A 21393-nucleotide genomic window follows, 5' to 3' on the forward strand; every position below is an offset into this window, starting at 1 on the left:
TTTAAAATTTTGCTCCCCTTAGCAGAAATATGCTGTGGACATGAAATGAAGAATTAAATTGCTACGGCCCTTTAATCAATCCTGTGACTTTTTCCCTGTGGTGGAGACACATGACCTGTAACTGCCTGGGCATGTCATGCAATTATCACTATGTTTGGCTGTAGTAATTTTTTTGCAGTGCATCATGTATGGCCAGTGTTGTGGTAGGACCCACCTAAGTGGGGAAATGTGCAGTGATGGCAGTTACACACATCATTACTATGGTGACAGAGCAAGACAGTCTGTTAGACTGGAAGCAGAGTATAAGAGTGAGGAGCTGTGACTGAGAACTGCGGGATCATGGGACTTATAGTTGCAGATTGCGGCCATCTTGGAGATAACTCAGCCTATTTTAGAAAGGCCATACAATTTTGTGACTCATAAAACCAAACTATAAACTCCAGTTTGTGATTAATGACATTGACTTTTGTTGTTTTCATTTATTTATAGCATTATGGTTTTTTGCATCAGACGTTAATATTCCTGGAAATACCCCTTTAATAGTTTTGTAAGGGAAGATTTGTCAACGTCTATGCTATATGTTCACTGAAAATGAATTAAAAGGAAGTTTCAGGACAGTCCAGAACAAGGAATCGGGATCCAAGGAACCAGTGGGCAAATTCATTCAAGAAACATGCAACCAAAATACAGAACAAAAAGTCCAAAATTGCTAGCTTATTCATTATATGTAATATATGCATCTACATTTCGGAAGCATCTGTGGACAACAGGCAGAACGTTCTTAGGATCTGCATCACATTACTGGATCATGCATTACAGGTAAAGTTTTGAGATGATTTGGAGAAAAATGTGATTTTCAAACATCTGCTTTCCATTAGTGAAATAAACACTCAAGAATATACAGGAACATAACAATTTTCCAATACTGTTACTGCAAGTAACTTTGTTACATCCTTACTGGCGATGAACATCTTGAAGATGAGCCTGCTGTCAGGCTTCTATATCTTTATTCTCCTTCAGTTTCGCTGTGCTAGTTTTCCCTGATGGTATCCAAATTGAAATGAGTCGTTCTGTACCTGTCAAAACTCCTGAAAAGATGCTTTTCTCTGCTGGAGGGACTTGTAAAACATGGGAGACAAGTGTTACATTTTGTCTCAGCACCAGACTTTCCTCTTTTATTTCCGCTCAGAAAGGTTTAATTAGGCAAAGCAGGAACCATTCACGGACTTGGCTTGGGGTTCTGCTACATTTTCTGTAGCAGGTGTTACTAATTTCATTTGGAAAGCCATTTAATAGACCTTGAGCCAGTGGAATAAGGGCATCTTTAATATTACTAATTGAGTCCTACAGCAATCATGTGCAATATTAACAAGATAAGACAAGGACTTTTAAATGATATGGATGGCATTGTTTTATTTTTTTACTTATGTATTCATAGTATGTAGTACTTAGCCACTTACTATGTGTGATGTAATAAAACTGTCTGGATTCTCACATACACCTTGTCATGCTCCATGCAACCTTAACCATTGAAGCAAGCAAGTCATCTAGTGAAAAGTTTCCAATGCACTTAAGAATAACTTTATTTCATCTCATATCAAGACAAAATCTATATGTATAGCCAATCTACAGGTCTCTCGCTTCTCTTTGAATATCCATAGCAATGCTCTAGAACAGTTTACACTCTTTTACTTTTAAAAATTTGTGGTAGATTTATCACTGCTTCTACGCCAGTTTTCTGGTGTAGGAGCAGTGAAATAATTGCTTATGCAGCGGAAATATTTGAGGTTATATTAGTGATCAGTGACTACTTGGAGGGGACAGAGGGTCAGACCTGGTGTATGTGTTTTGCCCGGTGGCTGGGGTTAAGGTGGTGGAGGGCGTGGCCGCAATCATACGCCTATGCAGGAGTGGTGGCGTATGAAAAAAACTGCGGTTTTATCTTTATAAGTTGCTGCAAAATGAGATAAAACAAATGTAGCCATAACACATATTGCTGAGATTTTAGTGTTCTCAATGGCTCCCCAGATCATTACATCAATAGTTGGCACAGTGTTGTGTTCCAGAGTAATTGCAGGATGGAAGTGCTCCCTGTAGGGCCTCCATACTTGAACCAGACTGCCATTAGCTGCCAAACAAAACCTTAATTTGTCAATAAAAATGACACCGCTTTCATCCAGGATAAGTCCAGGTTGCTTGTTCATTATGCCACTATAAAAAAAAAGGTAACAGCGGCTATTTGACATACGACACACAACAAAGTTCCCCCTGATCATCCTGGCATAGGACCTTGGAAAAGGCTAGGGAGAATAATGAAGAGGCTTAAATGTCGATGTGGGATTTAGGAGCAATAAACAGACCCACTACATGTACACTCACCGGCCACTTTATTAGGTACACCATGCTAGTAACAGGTTGGACCCCCTTTTGCCTTCAGAACTGCCTCAATTCTTCGTGGCATAGATTCAACAAGGTGCTGGAAGCATTCCTCAGAGATTTTGGACCATATTGACATGATGGCATCACACAGTTGCTGCAGATTTGTCGGCTGCACATCCATGATGTGAATCTCCCGTTCCACCACATCTCATAGATGCTGTATTGGATTGAGATCTGGTGACTGTGGAGGCCATTTGAGTACAGTGAACTCATTGTCATGTTCAAGAAACCAGTCTGAGATGATTCCAGCTTTATGACATGGCGCATTATCCTGCTGAAAGTAGCCATCAGATGTTGGGTACATTGTGGTCATAGAGGGATGGACATGGTCAGCAACAATACTCAGGTAGGCTGTGGCATTGCAACGATGCTCAATTGGTACCAAGGGGCCCAAAGAGTGCCAAGAAAATATTCCCCACACCATGACACCACCACCACCAGCCTGAACCATTGATACAAGGCAGGATGAATCCATGCTTTCATGTTGTTGACGCTAAATTCTGACCCTACCATCCGTATGTCGCAGCAGAAATCGAGACTCATCAGACCAGGCAACGTTTTTCCAATCTTCTACTGTCCAATTTCGATGAGCTTGTGCAAATTGTAGCCTCAGTTTCCTGTTCTTAGCTGAAAGGAGTGGCACCCGGTGTGGTCTTCTGCTGCTGTAGCCCATCTGCCTCAAAGTTCGACGTACTGTGCGTTCAGAGATGCTCTTCTGCCTACCTTGGTTGTAACGGTTGCCTTTCTATCAGCTCGAACCAGTCTGCCCATTCTCCTCTGACCTCTGGCAACAACAAGGCATTTCCGCCCACAGAACGGCCGCTCACTGGATGTTTTTTCTTTTTCGGACCATTCTCTGTAAACCCTAGAAATGGTTGTGCGTAAAAATCCCAGTAGATCAGCAGTTTCTGAATACTCAGACCAGCCCTTCTGGCACCAACAACCATGCCACGTTCAAAGGCACTCAACATCTTTCTTCCCCATACTGATGCTCGGTTTGAACTGCAGGAGATTGTCTTGACCATGTCTACATGCCTAAATGCACTGAGTTGCCGCCATGTGATTGGCTGATTAGAAATTAAGTGTTAATGAGCAGTTGGACTGGTGTACCTAATAAAGTGGCCATTGAGTGTATATACTGTATATGCAGTGATCCTGGTCCATTAAAAAAATTGTACACGTCATTTAAAAATTAATTTCCTTATATGTTTAGTTTTTGTATTTTGAATGATCTGTACGGGAAATATTCTGATTTAAATTTATCCAACTGGAGTTGTGCAAGTCTTTTACTATTAAACGTCGGGACTTGATGCTACTTGTACAGCTACACCAACAGCTAACACCATTATGGAGTTATTATATTAGTATATCAGTGATGCACAGAGCATGGAAAGAGCAAAGCAATTGGGGAATGAGGTACTCTCCTCTGATAAAATATGGTACATAACAAAGTTTTAGAATTCCCCTTTACTATTCAGTAAGTTTTACTCAATGATCACAGCAATCACAGCTTCGAGCAAAGGCAATTCCAGGTGAATGGTTTTTCCGCTTTTGCAATACATTTTAGTCAGCATTCAATTGGAACAGCTGTTTTGTATTTATTTGTGTAAAGTAAGAGTCTACATTTTTGGACTGCTACCCTCAAAGTAATTAAAATGTAGGGGCTGTACAAGATATTACAGGAAATTGCTTATCCAAGACAAATACACATGGGTTTCCTCATAATACTTTTCAGGGCACATCACACTTGGATGGTTTCAACATTGCAATCCCTATTATGTGTTTGTATTCCAAAATTACTTGAGTGTAATTCAGCCCTCCCCAAAGGCTCTGAAGCGTATACATTTGCGAGCTGGTCCAAAAATGTGATCATATTACATTACATGTTAAGTAGTCCACAATGACTTGATGTCATTGCTAGAAAAGCAGAACTGCCTATTTTTAGAATAAGACAGGCTGTCAGAATCTGGTGACCGTCAGCAAAGGTTTCCCCAAACAAACAAGCACAGAAAAAGTGGTTTACAGCCAGTCATTTCACAAATGCAATGGGTAGAATAGAAAACAACATCAGTCCAAGATTCATACCCTTTATTTGAAAAGTTTATTTTTTTTAATAGAAAAACACTTATTACACATGACATTTTCCATAAATTGATGTGATATTGTGATGAAGTGAGAGTATAAAAATCTAATGGGGCATAAACGATCAAAAATACTGATAAAACAGCTATTTATTAGCATGTTTAAAGGTCTGTAAAAAGTATCGAAGGAATTAGTGTTTATAACAGCCCTTAAAATATGTTCTGATTCTACTAAAGTAACTAAGCAGCTTCCCACTATGCATGAAAATGTTCCATTCTACCAAATCCTTAAAGGGGTTTTTCCACGAAAGAAAATTCTCACATTTTAATCCCCTAGTGATGTTAACACAAAGATCATTTTAACCCCTTACTGTACTGTACTATTTTACTCAGGTTTATTGCGGTTTTAGCTCCTATCACTCTCTATGCTGCTCAGTGTAAAATCCCAAGGTGTGGCCGGGGACTCTCTTAGCAGACGCTTTATGACCCATCTATTTCTGTGGGGTGAGTATGTGGTTAGATTATCAGGGTACAAGGTGTATATACACTTTCATCTGGTTTCTAACATTGTACTAACACACTGACACATAGAAAGATTAGAAAGATCAGAGATGCATGAGATCCATTAGATGCCTATTACAGAGTCAGCCCTGCTACAGCCCTTCTCAGTCTCACAGCTATGTGCCTGCATCCCCCTTCCCCCGGATCACCTATCTACTTGTAGCTTGTAGTTTGCAGCTTGTCTCTCCTCACAATCTCCTGCCAGGAAGTGAATTAGTGTATGTGCTATTGTGAGCTCCATGAAAGGACAGCAGGGGCCCTGGCTACAGACACAAGACACAGAAATCTCATATGCACAATCTCACACAGGAATCCAAGATGGCACCCGACCCCAAGTCTGAAGTTACAGGGTCGTATCTAGGGGCAACTGAAATTGTTTACAGCAGGACTGATAGAGACTGGTTAGACTTATATCTGTGAAATGCTGCATTTTTGTTAATAACAGTGAATTAGAGAATGTGTTATTTTGAGTACATATAAAAAACTTATCTTCATGGGAATACCCCTTTAATGGTGTTCATGTGCCTTACTTGGTGATACAGGCAGGGTTCTTCTCATGGGACAGCCACTTGGAGTAGACGCCTGTTCAATTGTATTTAAAGAACGTCTCTCGTTTTAGGTAGCTTTTAGGAATAAGCTATTTTTCATGTGCTGTGGATGAGAAGTAGCCCTATTTTTCTCCAGTAGGTGGAAGTTAGCCGCTATGAGGTTGCACATAAATTGCTACCTCAAAGAAGCGATTCTGTTCAGAACTAGCAGCAGTCAGGTTAACACTCACTAGAAGCCTAGAGACATCTTTGTGTGCCTCTCATTTTCCTTATAATAATAACAATCTTTATTTCAGACGGCTTACTCCTCCTCTCCTCCCCCCTTCCCCATAGACTTGATTACCAGTTTAGGAGGCAGGGGGTGAAGAAGGCTGATAAGCAGAAGAAAAGGAAAATTCTCTAATAAGTTATAGTAAAAAGTGTCCTTGGCACCATCAGCAGAATGTAGTGCTTTAGTAAATAGGCCCAAGTCTTAAAAAATGCATTTAACCGGTTCAGCACTTTCAGCATCAAATACGATATCTTTCTGCCCTACTTTATTTTACTTTATTCTGTATTTTTTCCTACAGAAAAGTTATGCTGTGGAAAATTAATTAAAATGCAACTTTGTGTACTTGTTGGTTGTTTTCCAGATTCCAAGAGTAGGGGGAAATGAATATTTCTTCTGCTTCAGAGGATATGTCTCAGCTGTACTCTCCAGGTCATAAGCAGATGTGTAGGAATACCATTGTGAAGCTCTATGATTCATGGATGGAATTCATATTCTCGGTAATGAGAAGTTCTCAGCACAATTTCTTGTGGAAAGTTTTGCTACTCTGCTTGATTTTTGCTACTTAACCTATTGTGAATTCTTTTTGACCTAATATATCCATTTACTGTCAAAAATAAAAAAAAATTCCTGAATTGGCAAATTTTGTCTCTACTTTTACATTTAATATATAAGAAGTTAATCTCATAAATCCATGTAACATGATTAGATGGCAGCATGCAGTAAGCTCGAGTGATGGTCATGCTGATAAGCAATCATTTGAACCCAGTTGGTATAAATAGAGAAGCGCTGTTAGGCCATTAATCACCCCAAATTAAGACACTCAATGCTTTTTATGAAAATCTCTACCATATATTAGGTTTTTTACAAAAATGAACATTCTGTCTTATTTGGTAAATGCTTGCTTCAAATTCAACTCCAACTTGTAGACAAGTTCATCTACCACTAGGATGAAGGATTGTAAACCAAGAATTCTTTTAAAAGGTTTTTAAAATGATGCAAATGACCCTAAGGGGCTCCATAGATGTCGATGGAGCCCGGAGTCCCTCAGACTCATTTGCATATTTTTTTAACCCTGTATTTCTTAAAACAAGGGCATATGAAGAGGTGGCACACACCAGTACCTCAGTGTGCTTAGTTTACACCAATCTTTGAGTCTGGTGGTAGATATCAGAGATTTACCTGTAGGGTGTGGCCATGGCACAGGCTTGTATCTCGCATCCTTCCAAAAAAGACACACACATTTTGAAGATTGAAAAACATAGTTTCCTCATAACATGGAGAAAGGGTTTGCTCTAAATGTTTATGTATGGCCAGAGTTTAGATGATTGCTTAAGACTAAACAACATATTGGAGATACAGTCTTTTGCACATCAGGCATAATAATGAATATGGGTCTTCGAGTCTTCATTAGGTATACTAAAAGTATATTATGTGAGGGATCAATCCTCAGACAGTTGTTTAGCAGAATGAAGGGGCTGGAAGAATCTAATCTTTTGTTTACCTAGAGACAACATGTCTGCACAGACTGTCTGGGTCTGCACCTCCGATCATATATCAACAGGAGTCCCAGATGTCAGCCCTCCAGAGATAAAACATTAGTGACCAATTATCTAAGCGGCCACAACACAAACCAGTTAAAAAGCATAAAATTAAGAATTCATCACTAAAAAAAAAAAAATTATAGACGGAAATGTATTTTACTATAATTTCTAGTGATCTCCACATTTTTCAAATATGACCAACTAGTGAAAAAGTTTTTAGTATTTGGTCTCTTCACAGTCATGTGGAGGTGAGCACACAAACGTGAACTGGAAATCATTAGTTTGTATTGATTTTTCACTCAATGGACAGTTCATTAATCATAGCTGGTTGAATAATAATGGGAAAATATGCAAATAGGTTTTACGGGATGGGATAAGGAAAATCACGCCTCTTTTAGCTACCTTGTAAGGCTGCTCTTTTGACATCAAGGATGACCTTCAGGAGGCCTAATGACATGATGCAGGATTAAGACAAAACCAGTATATCTATTCCAGAAGGAACAGATTTCCAACTGTAGACAGCGCTGTTTCAACCTGTTTGGGTCTCTTCAGTACAGCGTAGGGAACTGGTTTGTCTAAGTGAGAGGCTTTTGATTAGGGTCAGGAAGTAAGAGTTCTCCTTACGGAGAGCTTGCCGATTAAGGTCGCCTTGTAGGCATGATTTTCCTTATACCATCCTGGAAAACCTATTTGCATATTTACCCGAAATCCGCTAGTGGAGCGTCAATGGCTATAAGTCTTCACACGCCTATAAGGCAGCCTTAATTGGCAGTCTCTGTAAGGAGAACTCTTACTTCCCTACCTGATAATGGCAACAATTTAGTATGATGAGAAAGAAAACTAGATGACACTTGCCTTTTCGCTTTTCAAGGGAGTACTGTGTGCTGCTGCCGCAGGAAAATGTTCTAATGCGTTCTGATGATCGTCTCCAGGCTGTTGCCCCGGTTGTGTTCCACTCGTCCCCTTCTGGTCTTTCTCTTGGTCTTGCTTGGATTCAGAATCAGGACCCGTTTCTAAAGTCATGTTGTTTTATTTCCTGGAAAAAAAGAAGATATTGAGATAAAGATTGCAATAAATACAATCAAAATTTCTTAGTACCAATAAAAACTGTGAAAAAAAACACAACTGGGGATAACCAGCGCAATCTAAGAGAACAAATAAAAAGTGAAAATACAACACAAACCGGACTGAAGAGAAAAGACTTTTCAAACTCCTCATTCTAAGAAAATGGTGTAAACTAACAGCTACTTAATTAAAAATCTAAAAATACAAGATACTTCCTTAAAAAAAAAACACACACACACACACACACACACACACACCAAAATAAATGAATAACCCGACCCGACACTGAGACAAGCACAGACTAGTCACATGGTGTGACAGCCATAGTCTGGTTTGGGGAAGAGGGGGGGGGGGGGGTCGGCCACTTCAGTAATGGTATCATCAGGGGGTTCGGAGGATTAAGCCATAATCAAAGCTGTAAGTTAAAGTTTCTGTGGAGATGTAAAATAAAGATCATGCAAGAAACTAGATTATTAACAGATTGGAAGGGTTTTTTTTAGAGCAATCTGTTGTATAGAATGGATTCCAGATAAGGGCTCATTCATTCCTGATGGATCCAACAGACTTTAGCAAGTCCTTGCAGTCTGGGAAATAGCAACAAGGAAAGAAAGCCGTGTATTCTAACAGATTTCCATCAGCTTTCTGGAAATAGGTTTCCCATTAAGTGACTGACAAACACCCTATAGACTGAGGTTTCAGACATCACTTAAATCTAGAAAATACAATTTAGTACTACGAAGAAGCTGTCAACATGTGTTTTGTATGAAATACAAAGGATTATCTGTTTTCAATGTAGTAAATTGCTCTATAGGGGATAGTGGTAACACAAACATTCTGCAAGGATTATGCTGCATGGTCAGCTTAGAATACCCGTATATTCCCCTATTCTTCATTTCATAGTGGAAAAGGGTGTTGAAAAGTCCTCTGTAAGCAGAAAAAATCTGACGTCTTAGAAAAATTCTATGTTTTTTGGATTAGCATACCAAAAAGGTATAATGATAAAAAGGAATATAGATTGGAACCATGCAAGTGTCCCCAAATGGACTTTCAATCAGGCAATCAGTAACGATCCAAAAAAAAAACCTCTTTGAAGATTTTAACTCTTCCCTACAGAGCTTGCGATGCTCTCCTCTGCCAGAAGCTTTTTATTGTAGTGTTCTGAGCATTCATTTCAGATTCTAAGATAAAAAGTAGCCTAACCACGCATACATGTGTATTTAGTTTAGCATCGCCTCTGCTTCTCCCGCCAGAATCCTCTTCTTGATATGTAAATACTCCAGTGTTATAAAAGAGAAAGCAGAAGCTGCCCACCAGGAAAAAAAATAACCTTTCACAGATGTGCAGGGTCTGGTCTTCTTTTTTATGTCTTACAACCTTTCAATTCTCTAAACTATATTCGAACAAATCACATATCCCTTCTTGCCCTATGTTGTAGATATATGATCTAATGGGAGTACAGTAGCCCTATTCTTTAGAGGAAGGTGAATTGGCCCCATGAACAACAGGCAGTAAACTCACAGTTGACATTCTGTTGCATTGCCAGGAACCAGAATACTCTAGTCTCAGATGTTAAAGAGGACCTGTCACCCTGAAAAATTGCACTAGGAGCTGCTTACTAATGCAAGCAGCTCCTAGTGCCAAAACAAACGCAGCAGTGTTACACTGATAGCGTTATTGGAAACCTCTGATAACGCTAACAAACAACGCTGCGCTGTACACTAGAAACGGCAGACCTCTATCAAAGTGGTCCAGCGTATTCATGAGGGGGCGGTCTTCCCTGGACTTTCCATAGGCCAGTAGTGCATGCCACACATCATACGGCAGTCATCGCCCCTAATCCTGCCCCCTCATGAATATGCCGGGCTGCATTGAGAACAGTCCAGCTTTTCCAGTGATTGTTAGCGTTATTGAAGGTTTCCGATAACGCCATCATCGAAACACTGCTGCGTTTGTTTTTGCACTAGGAGCTGCTTACTTTAGTAAGCAGCTCCCAGTGCCGTTTTTCAGGGTGAAAGGTCCTCTTTAAACCCTTTAGATTCCATGGCCACTTTTGGTAGAGGGACAGCAATCAAAACTAATTGGGTTGCATATGAAAGGCAACCACCCCCCGCCATATTCTGTAGCCAACTTCTAAGTCTGAATAGGAGCCTTGTCATTGTTTCTATGACACAACACCCTTCAAAACGTGATATCATAGTGGTGGCAATGTTATGGCAGATCCTGTCCCAAAAATATACATAACAGCAATATACACAAAGGGACAGACGTTATTAGGATAGACAATTTTTATAATCCAGCAGTTTAAAGGAAATCTACCATTTGCTTTTATGCATTATGAAGCAAACATACCCTGGGAATGCTGTATCTACACTGAAGCATAAACATATCTTGTTTAATCTCAGAATTGAGTGGTTTTGCTGAAAGAACAATTGTAACATTATGCTAATCAGGCTCTGTCACTCCAGGAACCATAACTTATTTAATGAGCCATCTGCGGTTTCCCCGTCCTCTGTCACTCCCAAGAAAACATCATCACTGTGTTGTCCCTGACAGGCAGAAGTAATCAATTGCTGCACCATCCCCCAGCTGCTATTTATGGGTCATCCAGCTCAGGTTGATTAGTCCTGTCTGGACAGTTCAGGCAGCTCCTGTGTATGTGGAAATAATGTATGTATGTACGGCAGCCAGCCTGCACCGAGGTATCCCAAGGTCCTGAATTTTATAATTGTATATATTTCCTTTACGGGCAGATGCACACACGGCTGCACTAAATGCAATACCTTCTAATTGATCAGTACCTGCGGCCTTTTGTTTTAATGGCCCATACAACCAATTCCAGAACTGTATTTCATGGGTTAGATCATTCATAGATTATAGTTCATGAGGATCTGTCCAAAAGAGATGCCAGACAGAAGAAATCGCAGTGAAAAAAAGTGGACATTAATGTCAGTTTTTCAAGGACGATTTTTGCAACGCTCATGTGCAGCTAGTCTTCCACTGTACCTTACCCATCTATTTATTGGATTGTTGTATGAATGCAGGAGCATTGTACCCCATTGTATTAATTTAATATTTTTCCTTTCTTTCCAGTTGTATCAGGGGAGGCCTCATTCTCATGGTTTGATATGTAAAGTGTAAGCTTTTCAGGGGAAATGCTGTCAGGTGTAAATAGGAAAGTATATGCTGTCTAACACATCTGCTTTTCTGTGTTCGATATTAGCACATTCCCTTTTCCACTGTGCAGTTTTCTTCAAGTCAGATTGCCCTCAACACAAACTGACTTTTCCTCTCATCACTTTACACAAATCTGTAAGAGTTGAGAGGTGTACAAGGAGCAGAAAATATTCCCTTAAGCTTTCACCAGAAAAAGATTTTTAAGAATAGAAATCACAAAAGGCTTCATTTTAAATCACAACATTTTCTGTATAAAAAGAAATTCAAATAAAAGATTCAAATAAGATTAGAAAACTGAATAGAAAGTGAATGTTATAAATCAGTTAAACCCATTAAAAAATGTTGCTTTTATTACTAACCAAAGCAGTTGATTTTTGTCATTATTATTATTATTAGGGAGTTAGTAAATATATTTTAACCCCTAGGGGACACAGCCTATTTTGGCCTTAAGGACGCGGTCCCATTTTTCAAATCTGACCTGTGTCACTATAAGTGGTTATAGCTTTGGAACGCTATGAGATATCCAGGGGATTTTGAGATTGTTTTCTCGTGACACATTGTACTTCAAATTAGTTTAAAAATTTGGATGAAATCTTTTGCGTTTAGTTATGAAAAAAAACAAAATTTGGCAAAAATTTTGAAAAATTCTTTATTTTCAATGTTCTAAATTCTCTACTTTTGATGCAGACAGTCATAGCACCCAAATAAATTCATAACTTACATTTCCCAAATGTCTGCTTTATGTTGGCATGGTTTTTTAAGATTCCACATATTTTAATAGAATGTTATGAGGCTCAGAATTTAGTTACATTTTTCACATTTTTTGTAAAATCGCCAAAACCCGTACTTAGATGGACCTGATCAACTTCTAATTGACACTGAGAGGCCTAAATAATAGCAAGACTCGTAAATTACCCCATTGTGGAAACTACACCCCTCAACGTATGAAAAACGACTTTTAAGAAGTTTGTTAACCCTTTACGTGTTTTATAGGGGTTAAAACAAAATGGAGGTGCAGTCTGCAAATTGTAATATTTTTTCACAATACACTCATTTTGGGTGGAAAATTAAACATTTAAAATGGATTAAATTAAAAAAGGCTCCACAAAGTTTGATACCCAATTTCTCCCGAGTACACGGATACTCTATATGTGGTGGTAACTTCTGTATGGGCGCACGGCCGGGCATAGAAGGGAAGGAGGCGCCATCCAAATCAGATTTGCTATGTCACATTGTACAGGCTATAATTTTTTTCTTTTTTTTAATGAGGACCTATAGGGGCTTATTTCTTTTGCCACATGAGATGCACTTTTCTGGTATTTAATTTTGGGGCATCTACAGCTAATTGGTGAGATTTTATTAACTCTTTGTTGGTGGAGGAAATGAAAATCATCAATTTTTAGGAAAATGTTTATGTGTTTTTTATTTGGCCGTTAACCATACCATAAAAATAGTATATTATTTTTATTCTATGGGTCGCCACGATTATGAAAATACTTCATTTATATATATTTTTTATTTTTTACCATTTTTACTGAATAAAAAGTAATTTGGTAAAATTGTTGTTAATTTTAGCATCACCGTCTTTCATATGTATAACTTTTTTATTTTTCACCTCACAAATCTGTTTAAGGGCTTATTTTTTGCAAGAATGATAGCTCTTTTTAGTGGTCTTATTTTAGATTGCGTAACTTTTTAAAATCACTTTTTTTAGAGCATTTTTAAAGGGCATTAATAAAAAATCATCTTTTTCAGAGAGAGTTTTTTTAGGTTGTTTTTTACGGGGTTCACTTTGCGGATCTAATAACAATTCTGTTTTATTATACAGATTGTTACGGAGGCAGGGATACCAAATATGTGGGGGTTTTGTGTATTTTATTCAATTGTACTGAATAAAAACTAATTTGGAGAAAATCTTATTCATTTTAGCATCACCATGTTTTCATATGCATAACTTTTTTATTTTTTGGCTGACAAATCTGGTTAGGGGCTTATTTTTTGCGAGAACAGTTGTTCTTTTTAGTGGGCTTATTTTAGAGTGCATAAAATTTTTAAAATCACTTTTTAGAGCATTTTTTATAGGGTATTAATTAAAAATTATCTTTTTTCGGAACGTTTTTTGCGTTTTTTTCCTCCGGCGTTTACCGTGCGGATCCAGTAACAATTCTGTTTTATTATGCAGATTGTTACGGACGCGGCAATACCAAATATGCAGGTTTTTTTTGTGTTTTTATGTTTTTTATACTTTATTAAGTTTTTTATGGGAAAGTGACATTTTAGGGGCTTATATTTTATGTATTTATTTTTTATTTATTATAATGTGTAGTGTTAACTGTTTTTGCATTTTTTTTTACTTATACATACTTGAACTTAAACCAGTGATGCTCTGATCACTGGTTTAAGTTCAATACACTGCTCTACAATACTATTTTATTGTAGAGCAGTGTAAACTGTCTGAGCAAGCTTGCGCATGCTCAGACAGTTTGCAGTCAGACCCGGAAGGGGTCTGGCTGCCATGGAGACCGGGCAGCTCCGGGGCACATGCCAGTCCTCGGAGCTGCCCGGAAGAGGATCGGATCCCCCGGTAAGCGGCACGGGGGATCCGATCCACAGCAGGAACACCCTTACACGCCGCGGTCATGCTTGACCGCGGCGTGTAAGGGGTTAACACCCGCGATCGGAGCCGGCTCCGATCGCGGGTGTTACAGCGCGGTGTCAGCTGTGATAGACAGCTGACAGCCGCTGCTTCTGGTACCGGCTCCGTTCGTGAGCCGGTCCCAGAAGCTAGACGTTATACTACGTCCCGGTGCGCTAAGCATCTAGCCCCGGGGACGTAGTATAACGTCGTGGTGCGCTTAGGGGTTAAAATATGTTAATCATTGTCTAGTCAAATTCCAAAAGACAAAACTTTTTTATTTTATTTTGGACACATAAAGGCTTGCTTTTTTGCAGTATGTTTTTATGGTTTAATTTTTATGGTAAAAATAGCATGGTTATTCAAATTTATTAACTCTTTCCTGCGACGGAATGGAATAAAACAGACGTTTTGCCACTTGTTTTTACAATTAAAACTTTAACGCAGTTTACCGTACAGTATACTAAACATGATAAAATTATTCTATACGTTAGTACAATTGAGTAGACGACAAAACATACATGTTTTCTTATTTAGTTACTTTAGCAAATTAAAACTCTATTATAAGGAAACCACATTTGCCCAAGTGTCGCCATATTCTGAAAGCTATAGCGTTTTTATTCCTCACTGAAAAGAGGGTTATTAGTGCTCGTTTATTGTGGGAAAAATTAATGGTTAGATTGGTTCTATTATAGGGTACATAATAAATAATAATAATAATTCTTTATTTATATAGCGCACACAGATTACGCAGCGCTGCACAAAGCATGTCAAATCGGTCCCTGTCCCCAATGGGGCTCACAATCTAAACATCCTAACAGTATGTTTTGAAGTGTGGGAGGAAACCGGAGTACCCGGAGGAAACCCACGCAAACACGGAGAGAACATACAAAGTCTTTGCAGATGTTGACCTGGGTGGGATTCGAACCCAGGACCCCAGTGCTGCAAGGCAGATGTGCTACTCACTCAGCCACCGTGCCGCCCTTACATCTGACTTTTTGATTGCGTTCAATTAAATTTTTTGGGTGTTAGAAAGCACTAAAATTGCAATTTTTAATTAGTTTTTTTTATTTTTATACCCTTTAGAATTCAGGAACAATAATGTTATATTGGTTTGGCCAAGGTCACTATGGATGGGACGGTACCAATTTTCTGGGGTGGGTTTCATTAATTTAATTTCTTAACGCAAAATAGAATTATAGGAATATTTGTGGTGTTTTTATTTATTTACTTTTTAAATACCTTTATTTTACTTTTTTTTTTTTACTGTCCTTCTAGGGGACTTACATTGGGGATACATTGATCCCTTGTACTTCCGTAATGCAGTGTATTGTATCTGTCAGTGTTTTACTGACAGTTTGCCTATTAGACCCAGTTTTTGACTGGGCCTATTAGGCCACCGTACATAGTAGAGATGGGGGTCTTTGTCAGACCTCTGGCTGCGATAGCAACCCCCGACCCACGCAGTGCAATCTCTTTTCCCTCTGTCTCTCCTTAGCTGCCATGATTGTGCTAGTGAACAAGGCTATTAATGGGTTAAATTGCTCGGCATGGAGAGATCTCTCTGCCGTGAAGATGCAGCACGGACAAGGCAGTATGTCTCCTGCTCCAGATGCGATCTGAAGGACTAAATAGCCCACTATTAAGGACAATCTATTTTGCCCCACGTCTTCAAGCTGTTAATAATGTACTGCAATTTGTTTCTTAAAGGCCTCATGCGCACCACCGTGTGTGCATGAGAGAAGCAAACAACTCTCTGTATGCGGTTGTTTGCTACCCGGCTGGCATGGGCACGTTGAGATTGTTTCCTAGTGACAAATGTTCACTCCTCCTTCTCCTGCTTTAATGGGGGAGAGGTGGAACAGGATGACGTTTACCACTGTATGAGCATACAGTGAGATGAGCCCTGGACATATATGTTACTGTTATATATGTGACCAGGGGGAGGGGGACCTTATCCTTCTCAAGTTCCCCACTTTCCCCCGAATTGGCCTAATTGAGCTAGGTTGTGTACATTCAATCCAGGAGGTGTAGTTTTAAAGGACCTCTGCAGACGAATTGTCTCTGAAGACTTGAGCTCCAATTTTCAAACATACCAAGAGCCATAAAAATATGAATAGGGACCGTTATGGAGTTATGGTCCATCTCACTCCAAGGTCAAATACATTTTTTGATTCGTTATCTTCAGGAGATCACAATGGTCCAATTCCTGGGGCTCCAGCACCCTTGGGTTCAGAGATATCAATATCTCTGGATAGGACCATAGCAAATGGGTCAGGTTTGGTATCAATGCGTTTCAGGGATTCACCTGGATCCAATTATACCAGAACCATGACCCTACTACTCCCCCTTGAGAAGCTATGATTTGTCCAGGGTTCTGATATAATCAGGCACCTTTAAGGCCGCATTGTCTTTTGTCCGGGAACCATTTTAACATCAAGAGCAGAGAAGGATCTTAAAAGGTGTGGACTATCAGGTTCCATTAGGCCCACACACAAGGTAACGACCTTACTGAACTGCTGTTACTTGTAGTGCTACTTTGTATTTTGTACTCTGTGTAACTGTATTTATCTCTACTGTATATATATTGTTTTGTCTAGTGTGCCCTTATGGCAATTAAAAAATAAAATCTAATCTGTGTTGCTCTTTTATCCCGATCCACGAATCCCCACGTCAGGGTCTCGCATATATACATGCTACCGGGTTGGTTCCTCACGCTATATAATCCCCTTACGGACTGGGCTGGTGGCAGCTCTTTGGCTTAAGGGTTATGATTTGTTGTTGAGCCATATGCAGAAGTTGTGTGGACAATTTTAAATCACTTCCTGCGCCTCCCAGAACCCGTGCGTTCTGGGAGTGTCTATAAAAGGATAACTAAGTGACCTTGCGTACCCTTCAGGGGTCTGGAAAGTCACGGTTTCCTTCTATTGCACAAGTTTAGGGAAGTCCACCTTCTAATAAAAGCTTAGCCAAACTTACCACTACAGTACTTTTTGAGGAAGCAGACTGCAAGCCACTTGGTGGTGGTCACTGGTTATATAATAGATAAATGACTTGGTGGAGTCACATTGCAATAACATTTATTTATATTAGCCCACAAAAATACTGGCATCTTAAATGGCAAAAATCACCACCAATATTCATCCTTTTGTTTAACGATAAATGTAAATTTTTTCTTCAATATAGGACGACGGGGCTTGCAAGCTGGAACCAACATGTGCGACTACTACATCAAGCAGAGCAGCGTCACGCATGTCATGTGAAGTTTCGGGACAAGGCCCCTTCTACAGACATGCATGTCGCGCACTGCCAAAGAGACAGGACTTTCCTCCAGTCACATGACCTCTAGCATTGTGGTTGGTACAGGAAGGACCAGTTTGTTTGGCAATGCGCAATCCTGCAAACCATGTCATTGGCCGAATCACAATTGTACTGTCCGACACTGATGAAGGGAGGAGAAAAGCCTCAGGCAGATTTATCCGTACACGGCTTTAATGAAAGAAAATTGAATGTACAAGCATCTATGAGGCTTGAGCAGGCATTAATGTAACCTCTGCTTGCCATCCTTTACAAAATCACAATTATGAAGTTGACAAACCTCCAGTAGCTTCATATCAAATTATATAGTCTGTTTTTAGCAGGTCATGTGTGACAAATTCTAGCAATATCACAAACAGATCTAATACAATCGATGCAAGACATATTTAAAAGTGTTAACCAGCTGATCTGATATGTGCTTGTAATAAAAAGTGGGGGTTTTTTTTGTATTTGAATCAGGTAGATTTTTCCAGCAGAACTGTCTCAGCAACAATCGGCGGTATTAATCCACTCTGCTGTGTGCTTTGCAACAGAAATGGAGCCTGCAATTGGTTTCAGAATGAAATACTGCAGAGATAAGCACTGTTCTCAGCTCTCGCCTGGGAAACGCATTAGTCAGTACTCTGGGATGTGACATCTACAAAACAAATTAAATCTCAAAGCCCGCTTCAACCCCATTGTGCAGTACAAAAGGTGGAAGAGTAAACAGCTCTCCTTCCGCTTCACTTGTCTAATGTAGCCGTGTTTATTTAGAGGAGAATTTTAGTCATCAGCGTCAATAATCATCAGACATTCTAGAACACTGTACACCATGGAGGCCATTGCCCCGCACACTCCTTCACAAGACTTTTCAAGAGGAAATACTGCTTGAAGCCTGCTCTTAGTTTTCTTATAACATGGTGTAATCGCTCTGCTGCTCACAAAAATTTGGCTTAGTCACTATCATGAGTTGTCAACATTGTTGCTATAATGAATGAAGGCAAAACTATGCAACCAAAGAACTGTTCTGTCTACTAAGACAGAGGTTAAAGCATAACTGTAACGTTTCCGACAAAATCAATTTAAGCAAAACCGGAGGGAGCCTTTGATAACAATTCCAACAATACCTGTATCATGATCATGAGATTCTATCTAGTAGTTATGGCTATGAGAGAAGCAAAACAAAGGAATGGCTCCGCACCAGAGGAAGGTAAAATGTATTCAAACTTTACTCCCGAATATTCATTCAAAGCACATTGTGAAAAGAACAGACCGGTGGATAAATGGCCTACATGTTTCTGGTGCATCATGCACCCTTACTCACGGCTAGTTATGCTATAGATAAACAGCTTTCCAGGGCTCATACCTAGTACTGTCAGCAATACTACATGAGGAAAACTGTTAACCAACTACCTTTAAGATTCATTGTATCCTAGGGAAAGGAATACATGCTCTTTTGTTCCCATAGCCAGTCCCCTTATAAGAAAAGTGCTACATTATTAGGTAACTACATTTTTATTCCTTTAAGGAGGCAATAATTCCTTGACTTCAGCGAATGAAAAGAAAAGAAAAGTAATTGCTAAAATAATCTCATGGTGTGCAACAAAAGAAGCAAGAGAATCAATGGCACAACGTCCCATTAATGTAAAATTATGCCTGATAGAACAAAGCCTTCTGGCTGGATATGAAGTCATAGTTCAAACAGAATACAAAACACGGGTTGGGAAAATCATGCAGAATTCGAGAGCGTTTCGGAGAAATCGATACATTAAGAAGCCACTTTCTCTTTGTTATTTCAGCAATCTTAATTACACCTACACTTTATTCTGCTGGCAATACCTCCCATAATTTCCTTGTTAGTAGAGAAAAGGTACAGTTTCTATGAACAGGTACTCTCCATCCTTAACCTAGAGGTTTGTAGTGGGTGTATGAAACTGTTTTTTCTAATACAGACAAACCTCTGAATAAAAGTATTTTTCTTAGCTATGGTACTAAAGGGGAATTAATGAAACAATGTAGACACATAAATTGTATAGAAAAAGTATGTGACTTTTTGCATTCATGTTCTATTAACAAAAATCTTCCCAACTACATTCCATAGCATATTATCACTCAACAATTGATTTTTAGTATATACTTTACAAAGAACCATACTTTCACTTGTATGACCCCATGGAGCGTATTTCTTACAGCCAAATACTTGTTGCTTCTAGATTACTCCAGGAAAACCAGAAATGGCACCAACTGCGGCTGGATTTTAACTTTTTTGGAAAAGTGACTGTTTTTTAATGAAAGTATGTTCAGAAAACAAATATTAAATGTCTATGGAACCAATTTCACACGCCAGTACTGAGAATGCAAAATATTTAACTGCTTGTTATAGATTCACCCTCCTGGTTTTGGCTTAAAAAATATTAATGCAAATTAGTGACAAAAAAGGCAAGATTCCAAAATAATTGAAACATTTCTTATATTCAGTAATTACTATCTGTATTACAGCACTGAAATACAGAAACCATTATGCGATCCCAATGATACAGAAAGTACAGTCACCTAAGCCATGATAGATGTAGAATTGTAAATGTAATCATAAATCCACAATGATCTATACCAGAGATGGTGAACCTTTTAGAGCCTGAGTGCCCAAACTAGAACCAAACCTACTTATTTAAATGCCAACATTGCAATTTAAGTGGTAACATGTTGCTACCTGTTTTGTCAAGGCTTTTAATTGTATCAGCGTCCTGAGGACACAAAAACAGTTTCAAGAAAGAGGAGAAATTTTAGATTATCATTGCAGATTCCTTCCAGGGCCCCCTGAACAGGAAGAAATGCGGGGCCCAGAGCAGGAGCTGCAATAATATCGCAGCCTTGTCTGCACCTCCTTGCTCCTCCTATAGTCCAAGGCTGCTAAGCATGTGTAGCTTTAAAATAGCACTGGTCACAGCATATCCTGGGTGGCCAGGGACAGGAGGAGGTTTTGAGTCCTGTCTGGAAACTCTGTGTTGGGGTGAAGGCCTGGGTGCCCACAAGGAGTGCTCTGAGTGCCACCTCTGGCACCCGTGCCATAGGTTCACCATCACTGATCTATACGTTCAGATGTGAAACAAAGTACATGCTTACATTTAGAAGAAGGAATTGTAATTAAAGACCTATTTTTGCTAAAGCCTGTAATGTAATGCAGGATAGAAATAAACCAAGGTATCCTCGGTATGATAAATATTCTGAACATCACTGATTACAATAAGGTTTTGTTTACATCAGAGAAGAGACTGGAAATTCACTGCTAGACACTGCTGTATAAGCCATTTAAAAGGGTTTTATCCAGGGCTAATAATACTTTTAACATATTCATATATGAAGTCCTATATATAAAAGGGCATATTCCAATTTTTACGTCAGTATGATTTTCATGGATAACAAACGGACCCTTTATTGTCACTATTCACATGTTTGCACTGACCTACGATCCAATACAAAAATATTTGGAGCTATTTATTTCTTTTTTGCAGGCCAAAACATTTGCAAAAAGTTTGCAGACAGGTTGGCAAAAAAAAGGGGGAAACAGGCGTTTTGCTTGGTGGGGGTCCAACAACTAGTACCCACATTTATCCGCAGTTTTAAGCAGATAGTATACAGGCAGTCCCCGGGTTACGTACAAGATAGGGTCTGTAGGTTTGTTCTTAAGTTGAGTTTGTATGTAAGTCGGAACTGTATACTTTCTTATTGTAACCCCGTTCAAAAATTTTTTGGTCTCTGTGACAATTGGATTTTAAAAATC

At 39.1% G+C, this 21393-nt stretch overlaps 1 protein-coding gene across 34 annotated transcripts in view; it reads right to left on the reverse strand.

Moving 5' to 3' along the window:
• EPB41L3 (erythrocyte membrane protein band 4.1 like 3) overlaps window positions 1–21393 on the reverse strand; it is a 144584-nt gene that overhangs the window by 87239 nt on the left and 35952 nt on the right. For all 34 annotated transcript variants that reach the window (XM_072152155.1, XM_072152168.1, XM_072152164.1 and 31 more), the window contains exon 2: window positions 8297–8477. In XM_072152155.1, coding sequence (XP_072008256.1) covers window positions 8297–8464 — 168 coding nt within the window. In that variant the 5' untranslated portion in view covers window positions 8465–8477. The remainder of the gene's footprint in view (window positions 1–8296; window positions 8478–21393) is intronic.

Source organism: Engystomops pustulosus, chromosome 5, assembly GCF_040894005.1.
Source record: "Engystomops pustulosus chromosome 5, aEngPut4.maternal, whole genome shotgun sequence".
Lineage (NCBI taxonomy): Eukaryota > Metazoa > Chordata > Amphibia > Anura > Leptodactylidae > Engystomops > Engystomops pustulosus.